Below are 22477 nucleotides of genomic sequence, written 5' to 3' on the forward strand. Positions count from 1 at the left end.
AGTGTGTCAAAATGAGAATTATGCAGCCAAAGGTCAAAACAAGATTTTTTAAAGTCAGCTGTGAATTAGGCCTCATCTACACTGCAGAGCCTCTGCCCCAAAGCTATGTCGGCATGCTTGTGCTGGTAGTAACTTCCAACGTAAACAAAATCAGCAGGTGCAATGCCCAGTTTTACTATTTTGTTGTCACTCCTATTACCTCAGAACAGATGGACTTTCTGCATCCTTCTTATTAGTCTGCTTTTATGTAATGAGAAATACAGCCATTTACCCAAATTAATTAAAATGACACTGCTAGCAACAGTTGGTGGTAAATAAAGTATCAAAATGTTTTTCTGCTTTCCAGCACGGTTAGGGCTCAGAAGAGCTCTCATGAGGCCCTTCTTGTCCTGTCATCTTGCCATGTTTTTTGCCAGTCTCCCAGGAGACAGTACGTTAGTGGTGGGCTCACGGATTGAGAGAAAAGATCCACGAGATCCACAGTTGCAGCATTTTCCAATTCATTGCTCCTCCTAACTGCTGTATGAAGGATAGGTAACAACCAGAGACTCCAAATCCAGCTCTTGAAATACGTTGTTAACAGCCCTTGAGACGTGCTTATGGCATACCTTAAGATTTGTGAAAGTGGAAAACTGTAGAAGAGGAAAGCAGGCTTGAATCATTTCTTTTGTGCCAAGAATTTCTGGAAGTGGGGGCCCAGAAAGTAAGATAAGACTTGTCTTTCTCCGAGCAGTTTCCTTGAGGATCAGTCTTCACCTTACAGAGTTCTTTCCATTCTCCAGTGAGACCGTCATGTAGATCAACATGTAAATAAGCAGAATCCTCAAATACCAGACTGTTGCCTGCTCATGTACTTAGTAGTGGGGAAGGGCACAAGCTGACTTCTCCTCCTTGCATTTCTAAGCAACTTGCTGGTTGCTCTCTGAGATAAAGGTGTGCTTTGAAACTTTGGAGGTGTGCTGTAGTATGTCCACCTTACGCTCAGGAAATGTTACCTGTTGCCTTACCAGAAAGATTAGTCTTACCAGAATGAAAGCAAGTAGATCAATTTGAAGTGACAAGCTTATCCCACACCAAATACATTTAGCATGCTGTAACAGAAAGGTTTCCTCAGGTCATTATCCAATGTTGCAGCACTTGAGAGTGCTTCAGTTGTGTGCCCCATCGCATGATAGAGACCTTTAGTAATGTGTTTAGGATGGTGTGGGTTTAGTTACATCTGTTACCTGAAAGCTATTCTTGCTACAAGTTCTGGGCCTCATTAGCTGCTCTTTCTAATAAGCCTTTTAAGTCTTTTCTTTCCTGTTAGTGCACAGCCATTGGGAGGCTGTTCTCTGACACTTGGCTGCTGGCATGTCTCATGAAGGTGCTCTGGGTTTGAGGTATTACGTGCTCATAAACAATACTGAATTGACTATGTCTGCTTGAATTGATCTTCTTCGTAGACTAGTGATGAATATGTATGTACACCATACCTGGTTTGCACTGTAGGTGTCATGACCCTCACACAGTTATGCTAGTCTGAGAGGTTAAGTAGTGCATAGGCTGATAGAAGAAGGGCAGGTGTAGAAGTGTGGTGCGCTCTAGTTAACATATGTCAGCCATGCTCTTTAACCCTATGAGCTGGACTTTTTCCAATTATGCTCATCCATTTTTCTCTTAATCACAAGGTATGTCCAAAAGTTAAACTAACGAGGCAGTCTAATTTAGTTGCTGTTCCTGTACAGTTGTGTGCTCTACAAAGAACATCGATGCAAACAGACATCTTTCATTTTTAATATTATGTCTCAACTCACTTATTTGTTCACCATTTGTGTAAAAGTCAGTGAAATGTCAATAACAAGATACATGAGAATTAAGTAATGGCACATAACATGATGGATCTGAAATATAAAAGTTAGCTAGGATTGTATTTTATCTTGGTAAAAAGTGAGTGGATTTGTAGGTTGTTTGCCTTGATATTTCTGAGGATATCATTCTCACCTTTTACTTTGTCTTGTTCTTTACAGTTCTGAAAAATAAAATAACATTTATGTTAATTACATATAGCAGGTAGCCTGGTTTTCTAAGACACGTTTTTGGACTCACATAAGTTAAATAGGATCAGAATATTTACATCTAGATCACTGAAACTGGTAATATAAAAGGCTTCACAGCTTTTTTCCACTTATTGGTCACATATCTCACTTTGTAATACCCATAGCTAAAAAAAAAAATCTTGTCCTGAATCTGGCATTTATATTATGCTTCAGGCATAGCATTGCACAAACTTTTTTTTGGTGACTCAGGATTTTTTTTTTGTCATAAACAGCTACCCCACATAGAGAAAACAGAATCCTAAGATTTCTTGCCCATTTTCCAAAATCATAGCAAACAGAAACTCCTGAGTAAGCATTTAATTCAGATTTTTGTGTTAGAAGCTCATATTTGTTCAGTGCTTACAGTGTTTTTCAGCTGTTAAAAATAAATAAATAACAACAGAGCTCCTTTGTTTCTACAAAGTTTTATCCCAGCAGTATGCCTCTCAGTTCCTGGTGAGGAAACGTCGAGCAAATTCTTTTATGGAAGAAAGTAAGAAGGGAAATTTAGAAAGAGAATGCATTGAAGAATTATGCAATAAGGAAGAAGCCAGGGAAATCTTTGAAAATAATCCTGAAACTGTAAGTATTTGATTAATATCTACAAGGTAGATAGTAGTTCTTTGCAGAGGGAAAGCTAAAAGTACACAGAATTCACACTGTGAAGCCAAAAAAAATGCATCATGCAGGCCAAGAACTGGTTTGAAATTCTTTTGTGTATAGAACCTGCACAATTAATAATGAAGACTGTATAAGCAAAGAGAATAGTTGAGTAGGTATTATTTTAATTTCAAGTACGGATCACAAGTTTTAGACCACAACTGTCTGCAAACTTTCCATGTGGGGAAACTGTTGGCTTCAACTAAAATTTTACACAGAGGATGCATGGCAGTGCAGCCCTTTTAATGAAGGGATAGGACACGTTACTGCGAGCTTTTTTCCTAGTGGGGAGAACTCTGTTCCTCCATTCATTCCCACTGCACATTATTTAGTATTAGGTATATTTTATTCAGTTTTGTACTGTAAAAGGGTAATTACAAAATATATGTAGTTAAAATGAATTCTTGTTTTGCAAACTATGTATCAGTTTTGTGTTCTGTCTTTGATAAAATTGCATTTATTTGGATATTCTGATCGTTAAGATTAAATCGTTTCAGTAATCAGTAATTGTTTAACAATTTTTAACAACGCTTTTCACTTTATTTGGAATTAATTGCACGCAAGATGTTCAAACTATTCCAAGGTTTTTGTTTATTTTGGGGTGAAAAAGGGAAGTAAAGGAGGCTGTTCTGCATCCAAGAACAACATTGGGCAAGATCCTCCCATTCAAAGAGACAGTTTTCAAAGCCATATTGACACCCAATTCATTTTCATTTCCTTCACTTTGAAAGTGTCCAATTCAGTGCAGTATCTTAATCTCTCCAGGGAGCCTTGTGCTTATTAAATAATCTGCTGCCTTAGCCTAAACAGTAGTAATATAGAAAACTTGTTCTATATTCTGTGAGTCAAAGTGACTTTTTTTTTTCTTCTTTTACAGTTATAATACAAATATATTTTAGAACATGATATATTTTGCTGTAAGTCTATCTACCTTAAATTTTTCTTACTCTTTATTTTTCTTTTCTTTCTGCAGGAGTATTTTTATCCCAAATATTTAAGTAAGTACAAAAAACCTTAACAACTCTAGTGTATCATTTACTGGTCTTCTTATTTGGGTAATACTAGTTTAGTTACTCTGCCCATAGTGCTTGAATGATTTCCATGCTGTTTATAATGCCTAGTAGCTCCTAGGCAGCTTTGTGTGCTTAGATCCTAGCAGAGGTACTCAGAAGGTTGGTCTGTGATCAGCTGTCCTTAATATGCCCAGACAAGTTTCCTAATTCAAGCTGTGAGAACAGTCTCTTTGAAGATGCCATTCATAAGGTGTTGTAATTTCAGTCTAAATGAGTGTTTGTATCATACGTAGATTGTGTGGGTTTGCATTTGCAGGCTGCCTTGCTTCCCATCGAGCAGGGGTTTTCAGGGTTACTGCAGTTACTCCAGATTCTCCAGCTGACCTGAGAGCTTGTGTCAATGGTAAGTGCCACTGTTAGATACTTTATGTATTGCACTCAGATCTACGAACACACATGTACATGGCTAGAAAGCAGTTCACATAGGCAGAAAAAGAGACACATCTCCATTTAACTCAGGCAAACTAAATTATCTGGAACAGAAATTGACAAAAAATTAGTAGGTGAGACAGAGCATTTTCAGAGCAAGTGGTGTAAATGACTGTTTTTAACTTTATAAAGCCTGCTGGAAAAGAAACATAATTAACTGCAAAATGGAAGGCAGAATTTTCTGGAAACATAGAAGAGTGTCCTACACCAACCCACTGATGTTCCCTAGTATGTCCTCTGTACTCTACTGTGTCTTTAATAGTTATGCCTGACTCTTTGCTTCTAGCAAGTCCTGTTCTGTCAATTAAGGGAAGGGACCATCTGGTTAAGTCTCCTTTCTACCACTCTTGGGCCCGTAGTTACACTGTAGCCCTTCATGAAGTGCATAACATTACCAGCTGAACAATTCAAGTATTAGCTGGTAAACACGGTCATTGACTCCAGATACAAGAAGGTCACAAAGCATGAAACTTGTGATGTTGCTCAAACATTTTATTTTTTATGCCTATACATTCATAAGTCCAGTGTGAATTGTGTTTTTTCTAGTAAATTCACAGGAAGCAATCTGTACCATATTCCCTACTTGTCACATTTGAAACATCTCTCTAAACCTCTTAAACCTTTGCAGCCTGGTTATGTCAAAGAAGCTTTCAGTTAGTTTGAATAGGGATACTTATCCTTAACCATCTGACACTGGTTTTGTCACTGAAAGCAATGGAAAGCAAAAAAATCCTTAATAATTACACTGCACATGGTTATGGATTAATATATTTTCCAGATCACTTGGCCAACGTGACTGCTGTCACAAACTAAAATGTACTCTCATTCATATCACTCTTTCTCACTCTTCATTAGAGGTCCTGTGCGGAAAGGATTTAGCAGAGTTGTGTGAATGTGCAGTATTTCTGTGTTACCCAGTGAAATCAACTAGTTTACTTGATAGTCATTGTATTTCTCCATTTGGGTTCACATTATAAAATCAAATTAAAAAAACTGTTACTATTGGTCAGTCACCAGGATAGAGGAGAAGTAAAGAGAGTATGCATAAAATTTTCAAGTGTTTCTACAGCTTAAATGTTCAATGAAATGTATGCACATTTCTAGAAAGGAGCTGCTGCTGAGAAAGCAGAATTTTAAATTCCCATTAAAACCATATAACAATTTTTTTTAATGTTTTCATTGAGACAAAGATCTTGTGATACTGATATTAACAGATTTTTGGTTTTATTATTTTAAAAGTTTTGTCTTTCTGAATGTATCGATCCAAATTGTTTTGATATTGTCAAAATGAAAAATCCAATTTTCCTAATGAGAAATAATTAAATAATAATAGGAACTTGTTTATAATAATACACTAATTTGAATCTCAAGCTGAAAAAAAAATATCAAGGAATAAAAATAACAATGCAAACAGAATTGAAAAATAATGTCATTGTTTTCAGATTCGCCCAAATGACTTATTTCAGAATACAAATGAACACACATTTCAGAACACACATTTCTGGATAAACAATTACAAAAATTAGTACGTATGTTGACTTTTTCATCCCCATCGAGGAAGGAAAAGAAGAATTTTCACAAGAATATAAGACTCTTTTTCATACTTTCCTAATCCAAGCAGATATCTAAGCTGCATCTTTAAGTCTCTAAAAATCTGTATCCCATAAATCTGCACACTTAATTGCTTTTGAAAATAAGCATGTAAAATCGCTGCATTTACATCTATCCAGCTCACCATGACACATCTCATGGATACCAGAGCCTCTGAGTGGCAGAGGATAAAGGTACCACAATACATTTCTTGCCATTTACCCTTTCTATTGCAGGCTGGGTGTATCTTCTGACATTTAGTTGTTGTCACAAATGATAAAAAGCATTGCTGGGTAGTAGGTCAGAAGGCACCCTGAGTTGGGAAAAGAGGAACACCAGGCCCGCTTTTGGAACAAATGGCCGCTACGTTACTGTTCCTGCAGTGGCATCTTAATCATTCATCTGTGTACATAAACTCTTTGTCCATCCAGTCCTGTCCATCCTGTCTTGTCTTCTTCCTGTAATGTATTTCACCAGTTCTCCTTTTTTCATTCATCAGTTTCCTCATTTCGCCCTTTATATCCTTAATTCACCGCATTCTGTCTACTTGCCTTTCACACTGCCAACCCAATCCATCATCTCTCAGTTCAAACTCTCACAAGCCATCACTGCCTTTTGCTCAGAAACATTTACAGTCGAGTTTGTTCCCCAGTTGCACACTCTAAGGGTAACTTTCACATCTATCAGTTATGAAATCCTTTGCTCATACCAAGCTTAGTTCACACACTTGTTCCCAGACCTACAAAAGCAGTAAATGATTAAAAAAGAGAAAAAAAAAATGTAGGGAGTTCCAGAACTTACATTTGGAAGTTGCTGTGAAGGATCCGTACATAAAACCCATTCCTTTGATTTCTTCTGCACAATTTCTTCTGTCAGTCTTCATCTACAACTGGAGTCCTTTGGTCTGCAATATGAAAATTAAATGACAGGTAGCGTCTATTCTAGAGGGGGTCTATAGCTTTGGAGCTTGGCTGGGCCCTGGGCTTTTGGTTTTATTGCAGCAGAATTTAATTAGAATCAACAAATATACTAACATAGATTTTGTTAAGCTTTCTTAGTCACAGAATGCTAAAGTTAAAATTCTGTGGGGCTTAGTTCTTTAGTTCTTTTGAGTGAAGCAAGAAACATTTAAGAAATCCAGGGGGGCTTTATGTATAGAATTGTAGGAAGTTTTGGTCTGCAGGAACGCTTGCCTTTCATTCCACTTTTTTGAATTTGAACATCAGTAAATCCTTTCTTCTTTTCATTCTGCTATCTGTTCTTTTAGGACACTACTGTTTTTAAAAGCATGCCTCAGAATGACATTCCAGAGCTTTGTAAGAATGTAACTTTAAAGTAGAAACACTATATTTGTAATGTTTGGAGACCTGCAGAAAAATAGTTCATAAAGCTACCAGCATATTCAGAAGACACAAATAGAATAATGCCTTATGTGGTATGCTGATGTAAAATTATGAAAATGGTGGGAAAAGTTAAAAGAACTTCTTGTATTTTGGTTAGAGGAAAAAAAGGCAGTGAATTCTGTGTTCTCTGCCCCAATCTATGTATTTTTTAGCCTTGCTTTCTGAGGTCTTGCCAGCATGTATAAAGAGTCTTCAGTCACTCTTTACCATGCAAATTTTTTGTCACTGAAGTTAAAATTTGTAAAAGGTGACAGTATTAGACGCTGATATATCCAGTCTACCCACAGGACCTGGACAGGCAAAGCAACCTGAGGTGTTAGTTGCTCTGTAAATGTGACCCTCCTTGAAAAGAGAAACTGATCTCTGACATCTTGAATTCTTGGTATTCTTGAAACTTGGTATTTCCAGTGAAATTTGTGGTAATATGATGGGGCAGAGCACTGTTCTTTAAAAAGTGAAATACGTCCTTAAAATGTAATGAAAATAGTATCACAAATCTGCATTTGGTCGCACCTTGCAGGGATTAACATGGCTTAGTGAGTCATTTGTTTTCTAGTTGTTTTCTGTCTGACAAAGAAAAAGTACTGGTCGCTTTGTTTTTTCTCAGTCACTTGCAAATTCTTGCTAACAGAATTAGTAGCAAGATGGTTGTATGGTACTTGATGTTATGCATCAAGCCCTTTCCTATTTCATGAAAGGTGAAAGGTACCCGTGGGAAGAGAAGAAGAAATACTAAACTGATCCTTGAGGAAAAATAACCCCAAATAACAAGTATTTCCAATGTTTTCCATCCCACAGAAATTTCAAACCAGTGTAGCCCTCTGCCATGCCATAAAGACGGATATAAGGATTGCATAGATGGACAAGCCAAATATACATGTGTCTGTAAACTGGGATGGCAAGGGGAGAAATGCGAAGAAGGTATAGTCTCTAATCGCATTACGATGTTAGTTCTCAGGAACACAATTATAGTTCTACTATTATTGAATAGTATCAGATCTTTAAGTATACCTGCCCCCACACAGTTGGTCAATGAAAGGCTTCCCCTGAGCAGAAATTTTTATTTTGTTTTCCTTCTAGATATAAATGAATGTGAAGATTTAAATGGAGGTTGCAGCCAACGCTGTTCCAATTTACCTGGAAGCTACCGTTGTTTATGTGAAGATGGTTACTTCATGCATTCAAATAAACGGGATTGTGGAGGTAGGAAGTGAGACTTAAGGAGAACATCATTACATGACAGTACATTGCCATTGACTAGAGAGGAAAGAATTTAGTCCAGTAGTTCTATAAATGCCCTAAGTCAGCAGAAGCTTACATTGTCTCTGAAAGATGCAGTCCTGCATCAACCTGGCTACTCATTCCACCTGCAGCCTTACACCACTGGAAGCACTTGCAACCATATAGTGAACCAGGTCAAGGGACTGAGGTGGGTTGAAACCAATTCAGGAAAAAAAAAAGAAAAAGTAAAAAAGAAGAAGAAAAAAGAGAAACACTGTATATTAGATTCTGCTTCCTTACTAGAGCTCTGTAAAGCTTGTTTTGGTCACTAACCAGTTTCACATACCCTTTAAGCAAGCTGAAACAAGAACACAGAGTGGCATGACCAGCGAACTTTGTTACCATGGAAATCCTGTCTGGTAAACACTGGTTTAGGCTGAATCACTCCTAATTAGTGATGCTGCTCTTTTGGGAGTTTGAAGTTCATTGGAGAAGAAACTATTAATGAATCTGAAAATGTTCTTAATGGAGAGAAAGATTTGTCTTTTACTCACCCAGCATAATTTTTTTTTGTATATGCTTGTGTCTGTTGTTATTGGCCATGACCTACATGCTTCATTTCATTCCAGCTAGAGACTATGTATTAACATAATTAGCAATTCTTACTGCATAGTTAGAAAAAAATACGACCTCATTCCATTTTAATGTCATATATTTTATTGCTGAACTATGCCAAGTTTTAGATAATGTCAAATACTATAAGAGGGCAGACTTGAGGGCCATTTCCTGCTGTCACTTCCTTTAGTCTATTTTTTTTTTTTTGTGAATGAGTAATTTCCAAAGACATTCCAGAAGAACAGAAGATCACTGTTTTGTCAAAAAGGGCAAGAAGAGAAGTTTGTTAGAATCTCTGTAATTCTTGGAAAGATACTGGAAAAGTTGGTTAAAAAAATATTGAAAGATAAAAATAGGCTAATTTACCTTAGCACCTAGAGTACTAGTTTGGTCATTTGATAAATTGGATTTAAGTGTTTCATTACATGCAACTACAAAATTATACACCTAGGAATTTGGAGTACGCACGGTAACTGTAGAAAAGTAGGCTGAATTCAGGACAGCTTTGACTTAAAAAATGTTTTGGGAGTCCTAGCAAGCCAGTGGCAGGATCTGTTCTCCCTGTGCAGTACCATTTCCACAACTGCTACAAAACCACAGAGAAAAATAGAGTCATCCCTGCACATGCAAGTGGGAATTGAAGTGCTGCCAGGGATTTGATATTTTTCTGTCTACAAGATATTTAGTAAGATTGATACTATATGCTGCATCCAGTTGTCACATCTGCATTTTGAAAATGACATTGAAAAATTGGAAACAACACAGAAGATACACACTAAAATTGTTTGAGGGATGGAGAGACAGTGAGGGACTTGAACACCTGTCAGCATAGCCAATTAAAAGACAGTTGTGACATGAATGGATTGTAGCATGTAAGAAACTGATAGGATTATCTCTTGTCTTTCTGTATGTCTTTTTCTAAGATAGGATTTTATTATGTAGTCTGGTTTAGCTTATAGGAAATCTGCAGACTGTTTCTCTCTCTGCCTTCCTGGACATGCATCCCTTTTCCTGTTATCCACAGAACACATGAGAGAATGAGAAAGGTAGGCAGGCAGAGAATTAATTTTTCACTGCGGGCATGCAGAAATGCCTTTTAGAGACCTCTGGAAGTCTTCACGGCTATAACTATAGTCTGCTATGAAAGCATGGTAGACCTAGCAAGAAAGAGCCAGTTTGCCAGCCTCACTCAGTTTGCACAGTTTTGGATAGGGTTAGGAACAAGTGGTAAGTGAGAGAGTGACTTGTTTTCAATAACTTGTTTGTATTTCTAGATATAAATGAATGTGTGTTACATCCAAACATCTGTGGGACAGCCATCTGTAAAAACACCCTGGGGAAATATGAATGTGAATGTGCAGATGGCTACACATATAATTCAACTTCCAAGAATTGTGAAGGTAGGTCTTTACCCCCCTGCCCTGCCTTTTCTCTTTCTTTTATATTCCCTTTTTTTTTTTTTCAATCCACTGCTATACCAAACTCCAGCATCTCATCTAGTAGTTTATTTATTAATCTTCATATTGTTTATAACACTATGACTCAATTGTTTGTTCTTGCAGAGGATCAAGTCAGGCTATATTAGATGTAGTGCGTACAATTGCAATGACTTACTCCCAGACATTGGAGGGTTTTACAGTATACTCCCATGGCCTGCTGTCTGCCAGATAACTTTCTCAGTTCATGGGAGCTCTCCTGGCCCACTGTAAAGAGGACTTTCTGTCCAAGCTCTCCAACCAGCTAGCGTGTTTCTTTCAGATAACTTCGAGCAATGTGTTGAGGATCTGGACATTACTAGAGTGTCTTGTACCTTGTTTTTAAGCATCATTACCATTATAAGGATGGATTATTTCATGTCAATCAGTTTAATATATACCCCTAACTCAAGACAAGTTATAGCAAAAGCAATTAAAAGTACTTATTTGGCAATTCCAATCTGGGCAAGACAGGGAGATTTATAAAGGGATAATCGCCAGAAATTAAAACCATGCTTAATCAAGTTGTCTCAAAAACCTAAAAAGCTTGTTTTTATCCATCTGATAGGCTGTTCAGGTGCTTATTTAGCCCTCATGGCCAGGGGCTCAGTCTCTGTCCTTTATATGTCCTTAGATCTCAAATATTGGAAAGAGCTTTTCACTGGGGTCATTGAATTCCATTTAAAGTAACATTTGTCTAATCCTTCCTCGGGGTATCTAGTTATGCTAGAAAATAACAGTGTTAGAGTGAACTGATCTCCATTCTAGGCTGGAAATGACAGCATGACAGTTGTATAAAAGATTTTGTATAAAGATCCCACATTTAAAATAAAAATGTTCTTAAATATCCAGAAAAGGAGCTATGAAAAAAGGAGCTGCACCAAAATAATCTTTCCTTGGGAGTATTCTATTCTGAAATGAAAATCTGGAAGAAAGAATTTCAAAACAAAGTTCTGTAACAATTATAGCAAAGTTGAAAAGTACTGATATAGCTAGCTGTAAAGCAGCAAGAAGCCATTCATACACAGACCATCACAAAATAACTTTTTCAAGTATTGAAAGTATTTGCATAATTATCCTAGAAGGTATTTTATTTCTCTCTACTTGTTAAAGTTTCTGTTTGGTACACACATCAGAAATCAAATTTCAATTGTAGAAGAGATATATAAGCTCTTAGAGATTTACTCTGAACAGGAATTTTCTACATTGACAGTTTAAGAAAATTACATCAGTGACTGGTTTTTATTTTAAATGCTGCCTTTATGTTGTTGTTCAAAAGGACACAAAAGCAGCTTCTTGCTGTCTAGGAATCTTTTGCTCCATGTCTTTTCATGCAGCTTTTTTGTGACAAAGCTTTGCACAGTGATAATTATTACATAGTCAGATGTCTGCTCTTTGTCCAGTTATTATGGGATTAAAACGTTACTGACAATTTTGTGTCCCTGCATGCACTGAAATGCGAAAAACTTCACAGTAATTAATCTGATTTTTGCTCCTCTTAGTACTTTCTGCAGATACATGGGTTACATCAAATTGAATGAAAGTATTGTTTTTCTTCTGAAACATGGATTCCAGAAGGTTGCAAGATGAGGATGTTAAAACGAGCAAAGTCTTACCTCCTAGAAGGAGGATTATGCTGCTAAGCTTTCAGACCTTGTCGTAACCACATTAAATGAGTCACCAAATCCTGTCTAAGGACAGGATTGTGCAGACTGACAGGAATGTAGCCTTACAGAAATACTAAACGACATTAGCTTTTCATTGTCATATTGCATGTAGGTGGCCAAATTCAATTATGCTTATTAGAAAAATCAAGTTTACATACTTTTTTGCACAACTATCTCTATGATGACAGATACATTTAGAGTGCAATAGAAGAGGGTTTGTTTTTTTTTCTCACTCATTGCTAGGAGAATGTTGCTACAGTTCTTCATCCCCACCTTTCGGGAGACACTATCAGTGGAAGATATCTGTACAGTCCAGTCTTTGTTTCATAGAAACCATACAATTTTAGATACAGAATTCGATTATCATCTTCTCACCACCTTTGCAATTTCAAACTTCTTGCCAAAAAAAGGGGTAGTGGGAATGAGTAAGTATGTTTATTGTGCTAGAGGGGTTTGTCTTGCAGTCAGTATCGAGGAGACAAACCGAGCTGAACCCATATTTTAAAGAATGACCTAAGTTTTGGCATGTCTTTCTCCATATTCTTCTTCCTTTTCTGAAGGGGGAACTTCTCTTAAAGAAGTCACTGAACCAGTTAATCAAACAGCACAGAGTATGTCTGTATTTCAGGTATTAGTCCCTCCCTAGCACATAGTCTGAAAATTTGAGACAAGGAATCAGCGTTTCCCCTTCCCACATGAATTGTTTAACATGGAGAAAACCCTGCCTACCCACATCCATGCTTTGAGGAAATTACTGTATTTCCCTAGTGTTATATAGAGTAGCTCCCTTCTAGGACATGGCATGCAGCTCCTTTGTGGCTGATTTTATCATATCTTAGCAACTTACCCAAAGCAAGCTATTTTAGCCTTCCACTGAAAGCAGCTGTGTGAACCCGGGATGGTGATCATGTTCACGGGTTTGCACGAATAGCTTCTGCTGACTGTTTTATGATGTGGGACTGACATTTGGACACATCTGTGGGAAGCCTTTGAAATAGCTCAAACAAACATGCAAAGATGCTGACTACAACTTGGAAGAAAAAAAGCGGGATAATTATAGCATAAATGATTAAGATAAACCTCCAGAGAACTTGGTCCCCTCCAGCCCGTGCATATGAGCATTTCTATAGCAGGACAATTAGCTCCGCATGGGGAGATCCTGCCATTCGGACTGATCAGGGATTCCAGAACATCTGCTGAGGAAGGAGACTTCATACTTATCCAGGAAGTTTGCCTGTCCCTCTGCTGCTGTAGTACATTCTGGAGGGAGACCTTACCCTTGAGCAGTAGGTTCATTTTGGTAATGAAAGTTTACACCCCCGCAAGACCGCTGCAAGTCTCCGAGTAACTGATTTAATGATAGAAATTCATCTGTCAAACTGTGTGATAAGCTTTCATAATAACTTCCTAGGGCCCTGGGCCTGAAGAACATGCTCAAAATTAACGGCTGCTTTCACAGAATTCAGCACTCAGATTTACCCTAGTGCTACTAGTTAAGCAGTGCTTGTAGTTTTACTTTTGTACTGCTAGGTGTTCAAGTACTGGAAGGGGTACAGGACCTTTCTCAGGAACAACGCCTCCTAAAGTGTCTACATACAGTCATGCTCCTCTGGGAAGGGTGTGGGAAGATAGGTGCTTCTCGGGGTCTCTCTACTCCAGTTCCTCTTGGGAAGTGTTAAATTTTTTATTTCCTTTTACAACTCCACAGTGAAGTGGGTTATAGGGTTGGGTTTTTTTCATCCAAGGATCAAAATCACCCTCATTAGAGTCTCTTATGCGGGAGAGATTTTGTTTGTTTCTATATTAGAAATGTAACAGTTACATGGGCATTTTACACAGCCTTTTATTTCTAAATTATTTATTGTGTACAGCCTACTAAGTAGAAAATGAAGTTCCTTTACTTGGTTTAACTTATTCACACTCAAATCAGATTGGTCTCCACAAATAGATGCTGTTAGAAACTTAGTTATTTGTGAAATTATAGTATTTTATTTTAAAGGGTATTTTGCCCTGAGATTATTTTGAATAAAGCACGTCCTTTCTCCACATACTTGCCATATATACTCTTAATACTCTAAGTTCTCATGACATCTATAGGGAAAGGAAGAGATCTAACTCAGAATGGCATTTCTGCCAGAAATGGTAATGATTTATTGAAGTCTCTCTCCCTAATTCAGCCACCTTACAGCTCAGCTACTTACTGCCTCACAAATCAGACCAAACTTTCTCCAGCTCTGCACACAAGGCCTCTATCAGATTACTAGGTCTTATACACCCAGCAGGTAATTCTGGACTGTAAATTTTACATAGGAGACATCCATTAGCATTAGTTTAGCTTAGCAGCAGTCACCTAGTGGATTCATGTTATGCCAGAGAACCCATCTTGTCCATTATTCCGTTAATTTATTGTGTTTCATTTCAGTCTGTGCCATGAATAATATGAATAAATCTTTCTGTATGCTTCCATTTCTTCTAGATATTGATGAATGTGTTGAAAATGTTTGTGCTCAACTCTGTGTAAACTCTCCAGGAAGTTATAGCTGCTATTGTGATGGCAAGAAAGGGTTCAAGCTCTCTAAGGACATGAAGAATTGTGAGGTAAAACTACACTATGTAAAATTCCATGCGGAAAAATCACAAAGTTGGCTATTCCTTGATGACAGGATAAGTTAGATTAAGGAAAATAGGAAGCTATTTGAGAACTGCCTCAAAATTTCTGAAAGTGCTGGGGATTCCGAGCTGCGGGTTTGGCTCACAAAGCAGACCAGGTAGGGATTCGGATGCCTTTCAGCTCATGCACAGGACTTCTGTCAAGAGAAGCTTGCCTTAGCCAGTCATCTTTATTCCCTGCTGCTTCCAAAATAAGCCCCAGCTTTCTCCTATCAAACAAGTAATTGTTGTTCAGCTTACTCAGAGCCAGAATACTCCATTTGTCCATATGTTCCCAGCTTTTTCTTAGGCTGCACAAAAGTTTGCTCTCACTCTTTCAGAATTACTCTATGCTTTGGCTGTTTGGGTTGAAAAAACTGGATTGTTTTCCACAGTTTTCATCTGCCATAGCTTAAGAAAAAGCACTTAGTAATACTTGCCAATTGAAGAGCATTTCACAGCCAAAATAGGCTGTTCCTGCTCAGTTTGAAAATTTACACACTTCTTAGTAGCAGAAAATTTTGGAACTCTGGAGAAATCCAGTGCAAGGATTTTCTTGTGAATGGTTCTCTGTATACTTTGAAAGGTTCAGGCAGGCTGAGACTTGTTTTGTGAGGTGAGCTCAAATAACTGCCAACAAAAAACCACCTCTAACACAGAATCACAGAATTGGGCTTAAACTGTAGGAAAAAGGTCTAATGCAAGTTCTAGCATGTATGTATTAGATCTTGTTTGTACTTTCTGAAACTTAATAGCTAAACAACATTTGCAGTCATTATATTTCATTTTGCTTATTCATGAAATAGGAGGAGCATCTTCTATCCTCATTACATGTTATTTTCAATACTGTTGTTCAAAAGTGATTGACTCTCTATCTGGAAGTTAGTTTCAGGCCTTTTAATTAGAAAAAAAGCCAGTTTAATGCAGTCCAACGACTAGTGACACTAGCAGATGTAAAATGAAGTAGCTATAAAATTCAGGATGAACACCTATAGATTTAATGAAACTGCTGCATCGTAAATACAGAAGTCAGGGTTTGGGAACTGCATTGTTAGCTTTTACCGAAGTACAGCATGTTGTGAGTACAGAAAAGCCCTTCACACCTGTTCTTGATCATTCTTTTCTGTAGGACTACTGTACTGCCATCATATAGAAGATACTCAAGGGATGTTTTGAGGGATGATTTTGGATCAAAGAGACTTCTAGGCGCCTACTAGTCAATGAGACAGGTGCTCTAAACCACATTCTGGAAGAGTCTTCCCACCTCTCTTCCCATGCAGAGCCTAGTTCCCTGTACCTAAAGGAAATCTGAGTGCTTTACTTTTAAAACAAAACTGTAGATATTGCTTTAATTATAACATCACAGTTTCAGAAGACAAAGAAGTCAACAATGCCTTAGAATGGATACGTGACATTCGTTTACTGAATGTTTTACTAGTTTAAACTTGTACCGCACATAAAATATACATTATTCCTGGATATAAAAGTCTTTGTTTAAAACTTCAGGTAGATGAATACCTGAAAGAATAAGCACCATTTTTTCCCCTTTCATTGCAACTGCAGTTGGCTGACTGTGATTACCCACATTGACTTTGGCTAGAGCATTAGAATTAATCCCAGTTTTACATGCTGTTGTAGGGCTTTCAGTTGCCACAAATACTTAGAACCTTTACAGTTTTCCTGAGAATGTAGTCTTAAGAACTTCATATCCCCACTGACAGTTCTCAGAAATATTAATTCAGTGATATTCCAGCAGGAATTGTGGTGTTGATTTTATCAACATTCCTTTCCAGAGCTCAAATAGGACAAGTACATTCAAGGAACAGCCAGACAGAAACATTTTCTATTAATCTGATACTTAATCCACTTGTAAGTTGTTACTTTTTATTCCAGGTAAATGATTCTAGTAGTACTAGCGATTGTTCAGCTATGAGTAGTTGTACATCAATATTGATAAAAGAAAATTAAAGGTGATTTTTTTAATTTTTTTTTTTTAATTAAATCTTCTCAAGATACAGCTCTGGCCCCATTCCATTCTACCACCTGATCATATTTAGATTCCAGACAACTTTAATAATGGAGCTACTAAATAGTAGGTGGGTGTCACAGGTCCCTGGTGAAAGGAAAGTGCCTGATGGAAGATTTGCATTCTTGATTCAAATACTAAATATTTACATATTAGTTGCAATTCACCAGAACTGTGTTTCAACCTGAATTATCCTCCAACAGCTTAAATAAATGGACATTTCAAGCAAAAAGAAAAAGCACACCCCTTCATTTGTACATAGGTATTCAAGTTTAAAAAAAGAAAAGAAAAAAAAAGGGGTAAGCCATTGCTTTAAAAAAAAAAAAAGACAGGCTAACAGCCAATAATAGGAGTTGCTTCGCGAACTATCACAATGCATTAACAGCTTTTTTTTATACTCTACCATTTTCAGTCTGTTACAGCATGTATCCCACTGAACCTTGAAAAGAATTATGAACTGCTCTACCTGGCAGAGCAATTTATAGGAATTCCTGTTCTGTACTTAAAGTTTAAATTGCCAAATGTCACGAGGTAAGCATTTGCTATTGATAAAAGTATGCATTGAAATTATGGACATTTGTTTCCATTAATTTTCTGAGGGTTTATAAAGAGTTCATTGCATGCATAAGTTACATCACCATCTCCCCACTGGTTAAGATACCTTTATATGCAGAATGAGTTAACTCAGGTTCCTATCTATACTAGCACTTAGAGGAAGCTGGAGTCATTAAGAGTAACGTGTCCAGCATCAGTGTACAGCATCTCGTATTGGTTGTACTATGTCCTTGAGCCACCTCATCAGCTGTCTTACATGACAAAACTAGAAGGTCAGCAAGTTTCTTCCAGATACCTCAGAAGCAGGTAGGAGGCAGTAGCAGCTGTGTCCCAGCCAGGAAACTGCGCAGCTACGGCAAGACATGCACCACTGGCATTCAGATGTGATCATCTATGAATAACAGAGTTGGAGTCATCCATCCATTACAGTCCTGGTTACCACTGCTGTTGTAGGGAGAGGTGTATGGACTGGGAGAAAGAGTTCAGAGAGATCCAGACTTGAATGGGCCAAAAACGGAGAAGGCTGAGGGCAGTAAGTTTAATAGGCAATAGGTCCCATTGGTTTGTGGACAAGAGAGCAAAAAGATTGGTGCTTCCTCATGACAGAAGCTTACTCTTCCCCTGAAGGAAAGAGCAGGCGCTGGGAAAGGTGGGAGGCGGCGTTACAGATACAGGAAGACATTTAGAGTTCTCCACATGAAATTCAGATGTTACAGGAAAATAATTGCTGTACAGCTTCCAGTTATATATGGGAATGGCTTTTGCTTGTATGTTGCTGCTGCTTCGCTTCTGCTCTGGGTAGAAGCTGCGACATGCTACACGCATACTGCTGAGAAACAAAGCCAGGCCAATGCTTCCCCCCCACCCCCAAGCTTCCTTTCACAGGACGTTCCAAGGACACCAATAGAGCACAGTACCTTGTCTAGAGTGCCGTCTGTATGATTTCCTTTACAGCTATCAGAACAATTGCTAATGGTAGTGACTCCTTTATTTCTCTTGGACTTCTTCGCTGCGGCAGCTGAAATTGCAGCATTCCTTGACTTACTGACCGAACAATTTAAGGCTAACAGCAGCAGCTGTTGAGCTGGTGATCCCCAGAGCCTCAGAACCTTACAGAAGGACATCAGTATTGAGAACTTTTTCCTCTGCCACAATTCCAAGTTGACCAGGCATTAATGCTCTCCTGGAAGACCTTTCTAAGATGATAAATGTTTGAAGCCATCTTAACAATCTCTGTGTAAATACAGAATGATTTTTCTGTGGGTCTGCATGAGAGACAATGACATCTAGTGGACAAAGAACAAGACTGAGTGTGAAAGCGACCCGAGTTCTTAATTACAGCTCCCTTACTTGTTTCTTTTGTTGTCTTCAGAAAATCCTAACTTCCCAATGCTTTGTTTTCTCCTTTCAACCTTAATCTATTTTATATAGTCCAAAAGTTCTAGGAGACAAGGACTGTTTTTCGCTATACTTATACTCTCTCTCTTCCACTGTACAGGTACTATATAATGTAAACCACAATTTTGCTACATATACACATTCAACCAACTGCCAAGATCCAGGCAACAAATCCTCAAATTAGAGAATGACATATAAAAGGCAGCAGTAACCAAAGCAAATTGCTAGGCTAAAAGTGTTGTAGGACAACACTTGGCAATCCTGTTGTACTTAAGCACATTCTAGATCATGTATTTTTTCCGCATTGCATCACCATGAAACGCAATAGGAATATTACAACTATCTTCTTACTCAGGGGAGTGCGATATCCTTCACATGTAAAGCTCATAGCAGATTTTGGAACTGAACCAAGGCTCTTTCAAATCCCAGGTCAGGGCGTTAATCTCCAAACTTTTCACTAGATTTGGATGAACAAGGCTTACATTAGATTCTGCTTTTGACTAATTGTGTGCAAATATCACAACTGCTCAGATACAGAGTTACCAAAAGGTTAATATCTATGAACTTCTTTTTACCCTATTAATGAGTTATCTTGGCTATACAGTATTTCATGTTTCCTGTCTTCTTATTAAGATTCCTTCTTCACAACTCAGATTTACAGCAGAATTTGATTTCCGGACATATGATGCAGAGGGAGTTATACTATATGCAGAATCCCTTGACAATACAGCATGGATCTTGCTTGCTCTTCGGGATGGGAAGATTGAAATTCAATTCAAGAATGAATTTGGAACAAAAGTCACCAGTGGAGGCAAAGCCATTAATGATGGACTGTGGCATATAGTAAGATGGGTTTTCCTATCCCCTTTCCTTCCTTTAACCCACTATGGGAACATTCTGTTTTGATAAGTAAAGTAGGGGGAAACTAAGCAACTATTAAAAAGGCTTAAAATGATGCCCTCAAATCCCAGATTTAAAAATCAACCAAGAAATGCACAAAAATGCCTTACAGCTGGGAAATTATGGCACCTGTTTACTATCAAGAAAGAGGTAATTACCACTAGCTGACAACATAGGAATTGTTCTTTGTAATAATGAAAAAGGAATCAGCAGCATATTAAAAAGTGTGATTGCATGGTCAACTGCCTAGTTCTTAGATACTTTGTCTAGAGAGCAAGTTTTACATTTGCTAGACCAGAAATCCATCTTGTTCTTCAAGCTTGCATACCTAAGATGAAAGGCCTTGCTCACTTACACCATCTATAAATCCCATAAAATTGTTAACATCAGTTAGGTTTGTTTTGTTTGGTTTTGAAGAGGGGTAAGAGAAGTTAGGATTCTGCATAGACCTCCTGTTTCAGTTCAGTACAACTTCCTTGAGATTAAAAATCTACTTTGATGCCTAATAATAGCAGGAGCAAGCATTGAACCTATTTTGTCTACGTCCCATCTGAAGATTCCATCCTCTGTAGCAGGTTGCAGTGACATGAAGAACTGTATGCCAGATGTGGATTGGATATAGAGCAATTGTAGAAATCAGCTTATTGCAAACTATATAGCACATAAAGCAAACTAATAAGCTGCATGGGCTTTCCCAGGGGCAGGATGGGGGTGGAGTGGAATATCATCCTCCTGTGGGTGTCCATAGATATGGACAGTCATCATGATTCAAGTTTAAATATGATGTGTTAAGTGCATTAAAACTATTTTACAAGTTAGGTGTTTAGAGAAACATTAATGATGCTTCATACAGGTATATGTAATTAGTATTTTAAATATTCTACATATTTGTGTGTGTATATATGTGATTATTTGTATTTAATTCTAGATATCAGTTGAAGAACTAGAACACAGCATCAGTGTAAAAATAGCTAAAGAAGCCGTGATGAGTATTAACAGCCCAGGAACTCTTTTTAAACAGTCACAGGGTTTCTTGGAAACTAAGGTGTACATAGCAGGATTACCTCGCAAAGTGGGCAACACTCTTGTTAAACAGGTAACTGAAATAATAAGAGCAATGTTGAATAATACTGTTCTGTTATTTGTTTTGTTTTGTATTGTTTACTTACTAGTCACAGAGGAAGGAAGAATGGCATGAAATTTACTTAGAAAATGAAAATCAGGTTATTAAACCACTGTTTTGAACATAAACATGCATGAAGCTTTGTAGTCTGTCTTCAGTTACGTTTCAGTTAGTAAAACACAGCACTTATGGTCTAATCTTTCAGGATTCTGTAGGCTGTTTCCTAATACAGCTTCCCTAAGATTCCCTAAATCACCACCACTTCTGCTGTGAGAGCATTTCAGAGTGATTCATGTTTCTGATGCTGGCTTTTGCCAGGCTCTGAATAGGTATGGAATTCACTGTGCAGGCAGCACAATGAGCTTTCATTTTTACTAGGTTTTATAATAGCCCAGGCTAGACAAGGCCCATGATTCTTTCAGTCTTCCATCGTCAACAGCTCTGTCTTATGCAAGGGATGGGTACAGTCAAGTTGTTGCGACTGTCTGCTTCTTAGTCCAGGAGCCCTCAAACTAATTGGCAGTCTAAACAGAGAGGCAGAAAGTAACTGTACAGTAGAGGCTGCACTTTTTTTTTTTATCCATTTTTGCTCAAAAGTGAAGCAGAGAGAAAAATATGAAGCAATACAACAACATCCCCTTGCCCAATAGAAAGTAATTCCAGAAATTTCTTTGTACTTTGGTACAAGGAGAAGATGAAACCTTGAACAAGGAACAGTGCTAGTGATCATTGTCTTTCAGCTACAGAAAAGCTGTTGTGACCTAAACAAAAGGACAGCAAGAGGTTTAAAAATTGAAGCAATCTATTTTGTACAGATCACTGGCATCAAAATGGGAAGTGTTATTAAATCAGAAATACCCTCTGAAGGCTGAGGTACTAAATGCATACCATTTGTTTTCTCCCAGCATCAGTGCTGTAACCTGTAGCATTGATAAGGCTATTATTGGCTACCCAGAAATAAGTTGATATGTAAAGTAATGCCTTATTATTAACATTTTTAAAACAACTTTGAATGCAAACACCTAGTGCTGTAATTCTTCTACAGATTAATCCTCGGCTAGACGGGTGCATTCGTGCCTGGAACCTGATGAATCAGGGACATTCAGGTGTAAAAGAAGTTATTCAAGAAAAACAAAGCAAACACTGTTTAGTAGCAGTGGGGAGAGGATCTTTCTACCCTGGCACTGGAATGGCAAAGTTTCAGATAAACTATAGTAAGTATTTTTCTGTCTATTCCTATATTTTTTGCTGGACTGGTGACAGAACTGATGAATTGTTAAAACAAAGAAAGAAAGAAAGAAAGAAAGATAGATAGATGCACACAAACTAAGCTATACACCACGGCATCCAGCAGTGATTCCCGTAACTTCTGTTAGAAATTTCGTTGAATGAGAATTCTGATCCCATTGGTGTCATCCATTTAATTTCTGAAGTGCTTTAGGTTAGGAAGCGTATTCTTTATTTGCAAAGGATGGGCACTGTTGAACACATTCACTTTCCAAAAATCTAATTCTGTCCCCTGTTCATCAATGGGGAAAGCTATCATATTACTGACAGAAAAAGAAGATTGGTGATGGAGCAAAGGCTCGCCTATAGTCTTGTGTATGCAATTCTG

The 22477-nt window shown here is 37.7% G+C and overlaps 1 protein-coding gene across 1 annotated transcript in view; it reads left to right on the top strand.

Annotated features, from left to right (window-relative positions):
• Positions 1 to 22477, top strand: part of PROS1 (protein S) — a 30665-nt gene that overhangs the window by 2257 nt on the left and 5931 nt on the right. The window contains exons 2-12 of the mRNA XM_059835873.1: positions 2503 to 2660; positions 3712 to 3736; positions 4068 to 4154; positions 8032 to 8154; positions 8314 to 8436; positions 10344 to 10469; positions 14688 to 14809; positions 17299 to 17417; positions 19493 to 19682; positions 20668 to 20835; positions 21908 to 22076. Coding sequence (XP_059691856.1) covers positions 2503 to 2660; positions 3712 to 3736; positions 4068 to 4154; positions 8032 to 8154; positions 8314 to 8436; positions 10344 to 10469; positions 14688 to 14809; positions 17299 to 17417; positions 19493 to 19682; positions 20668 to 20835; positions 21908 to 22076 — 1410 coding nt within the window. The remainder of the gene's footprint in view (positions 1 to 2502; positions 2661 to 3711; positions 3737 to 4067; positions 4155 to 8031; positions 8155 to 8313; positions 8437 to 10343; positions 10470 to 14687; positions 14810 to 17298; positions 17418 to 19492; positions 19683 to 20667; positions 20836 to 21907; positions 22077 to 22477) is intronic.

This window comes from Gavia stellata, chromosome 1 (genome assembly GCF_030936135.1).
Source record: "Gavia stellata isolate bGavSte3 chromosome 1, bGavSte3.hap2, whole genome shotgun sequence".
Classification (NCBI taxonomy): Eukaryota; Metazoa; Chordata; class Aves; order Gaviiformes; family Gaviidae; genus Gavia; species Gavia stellata.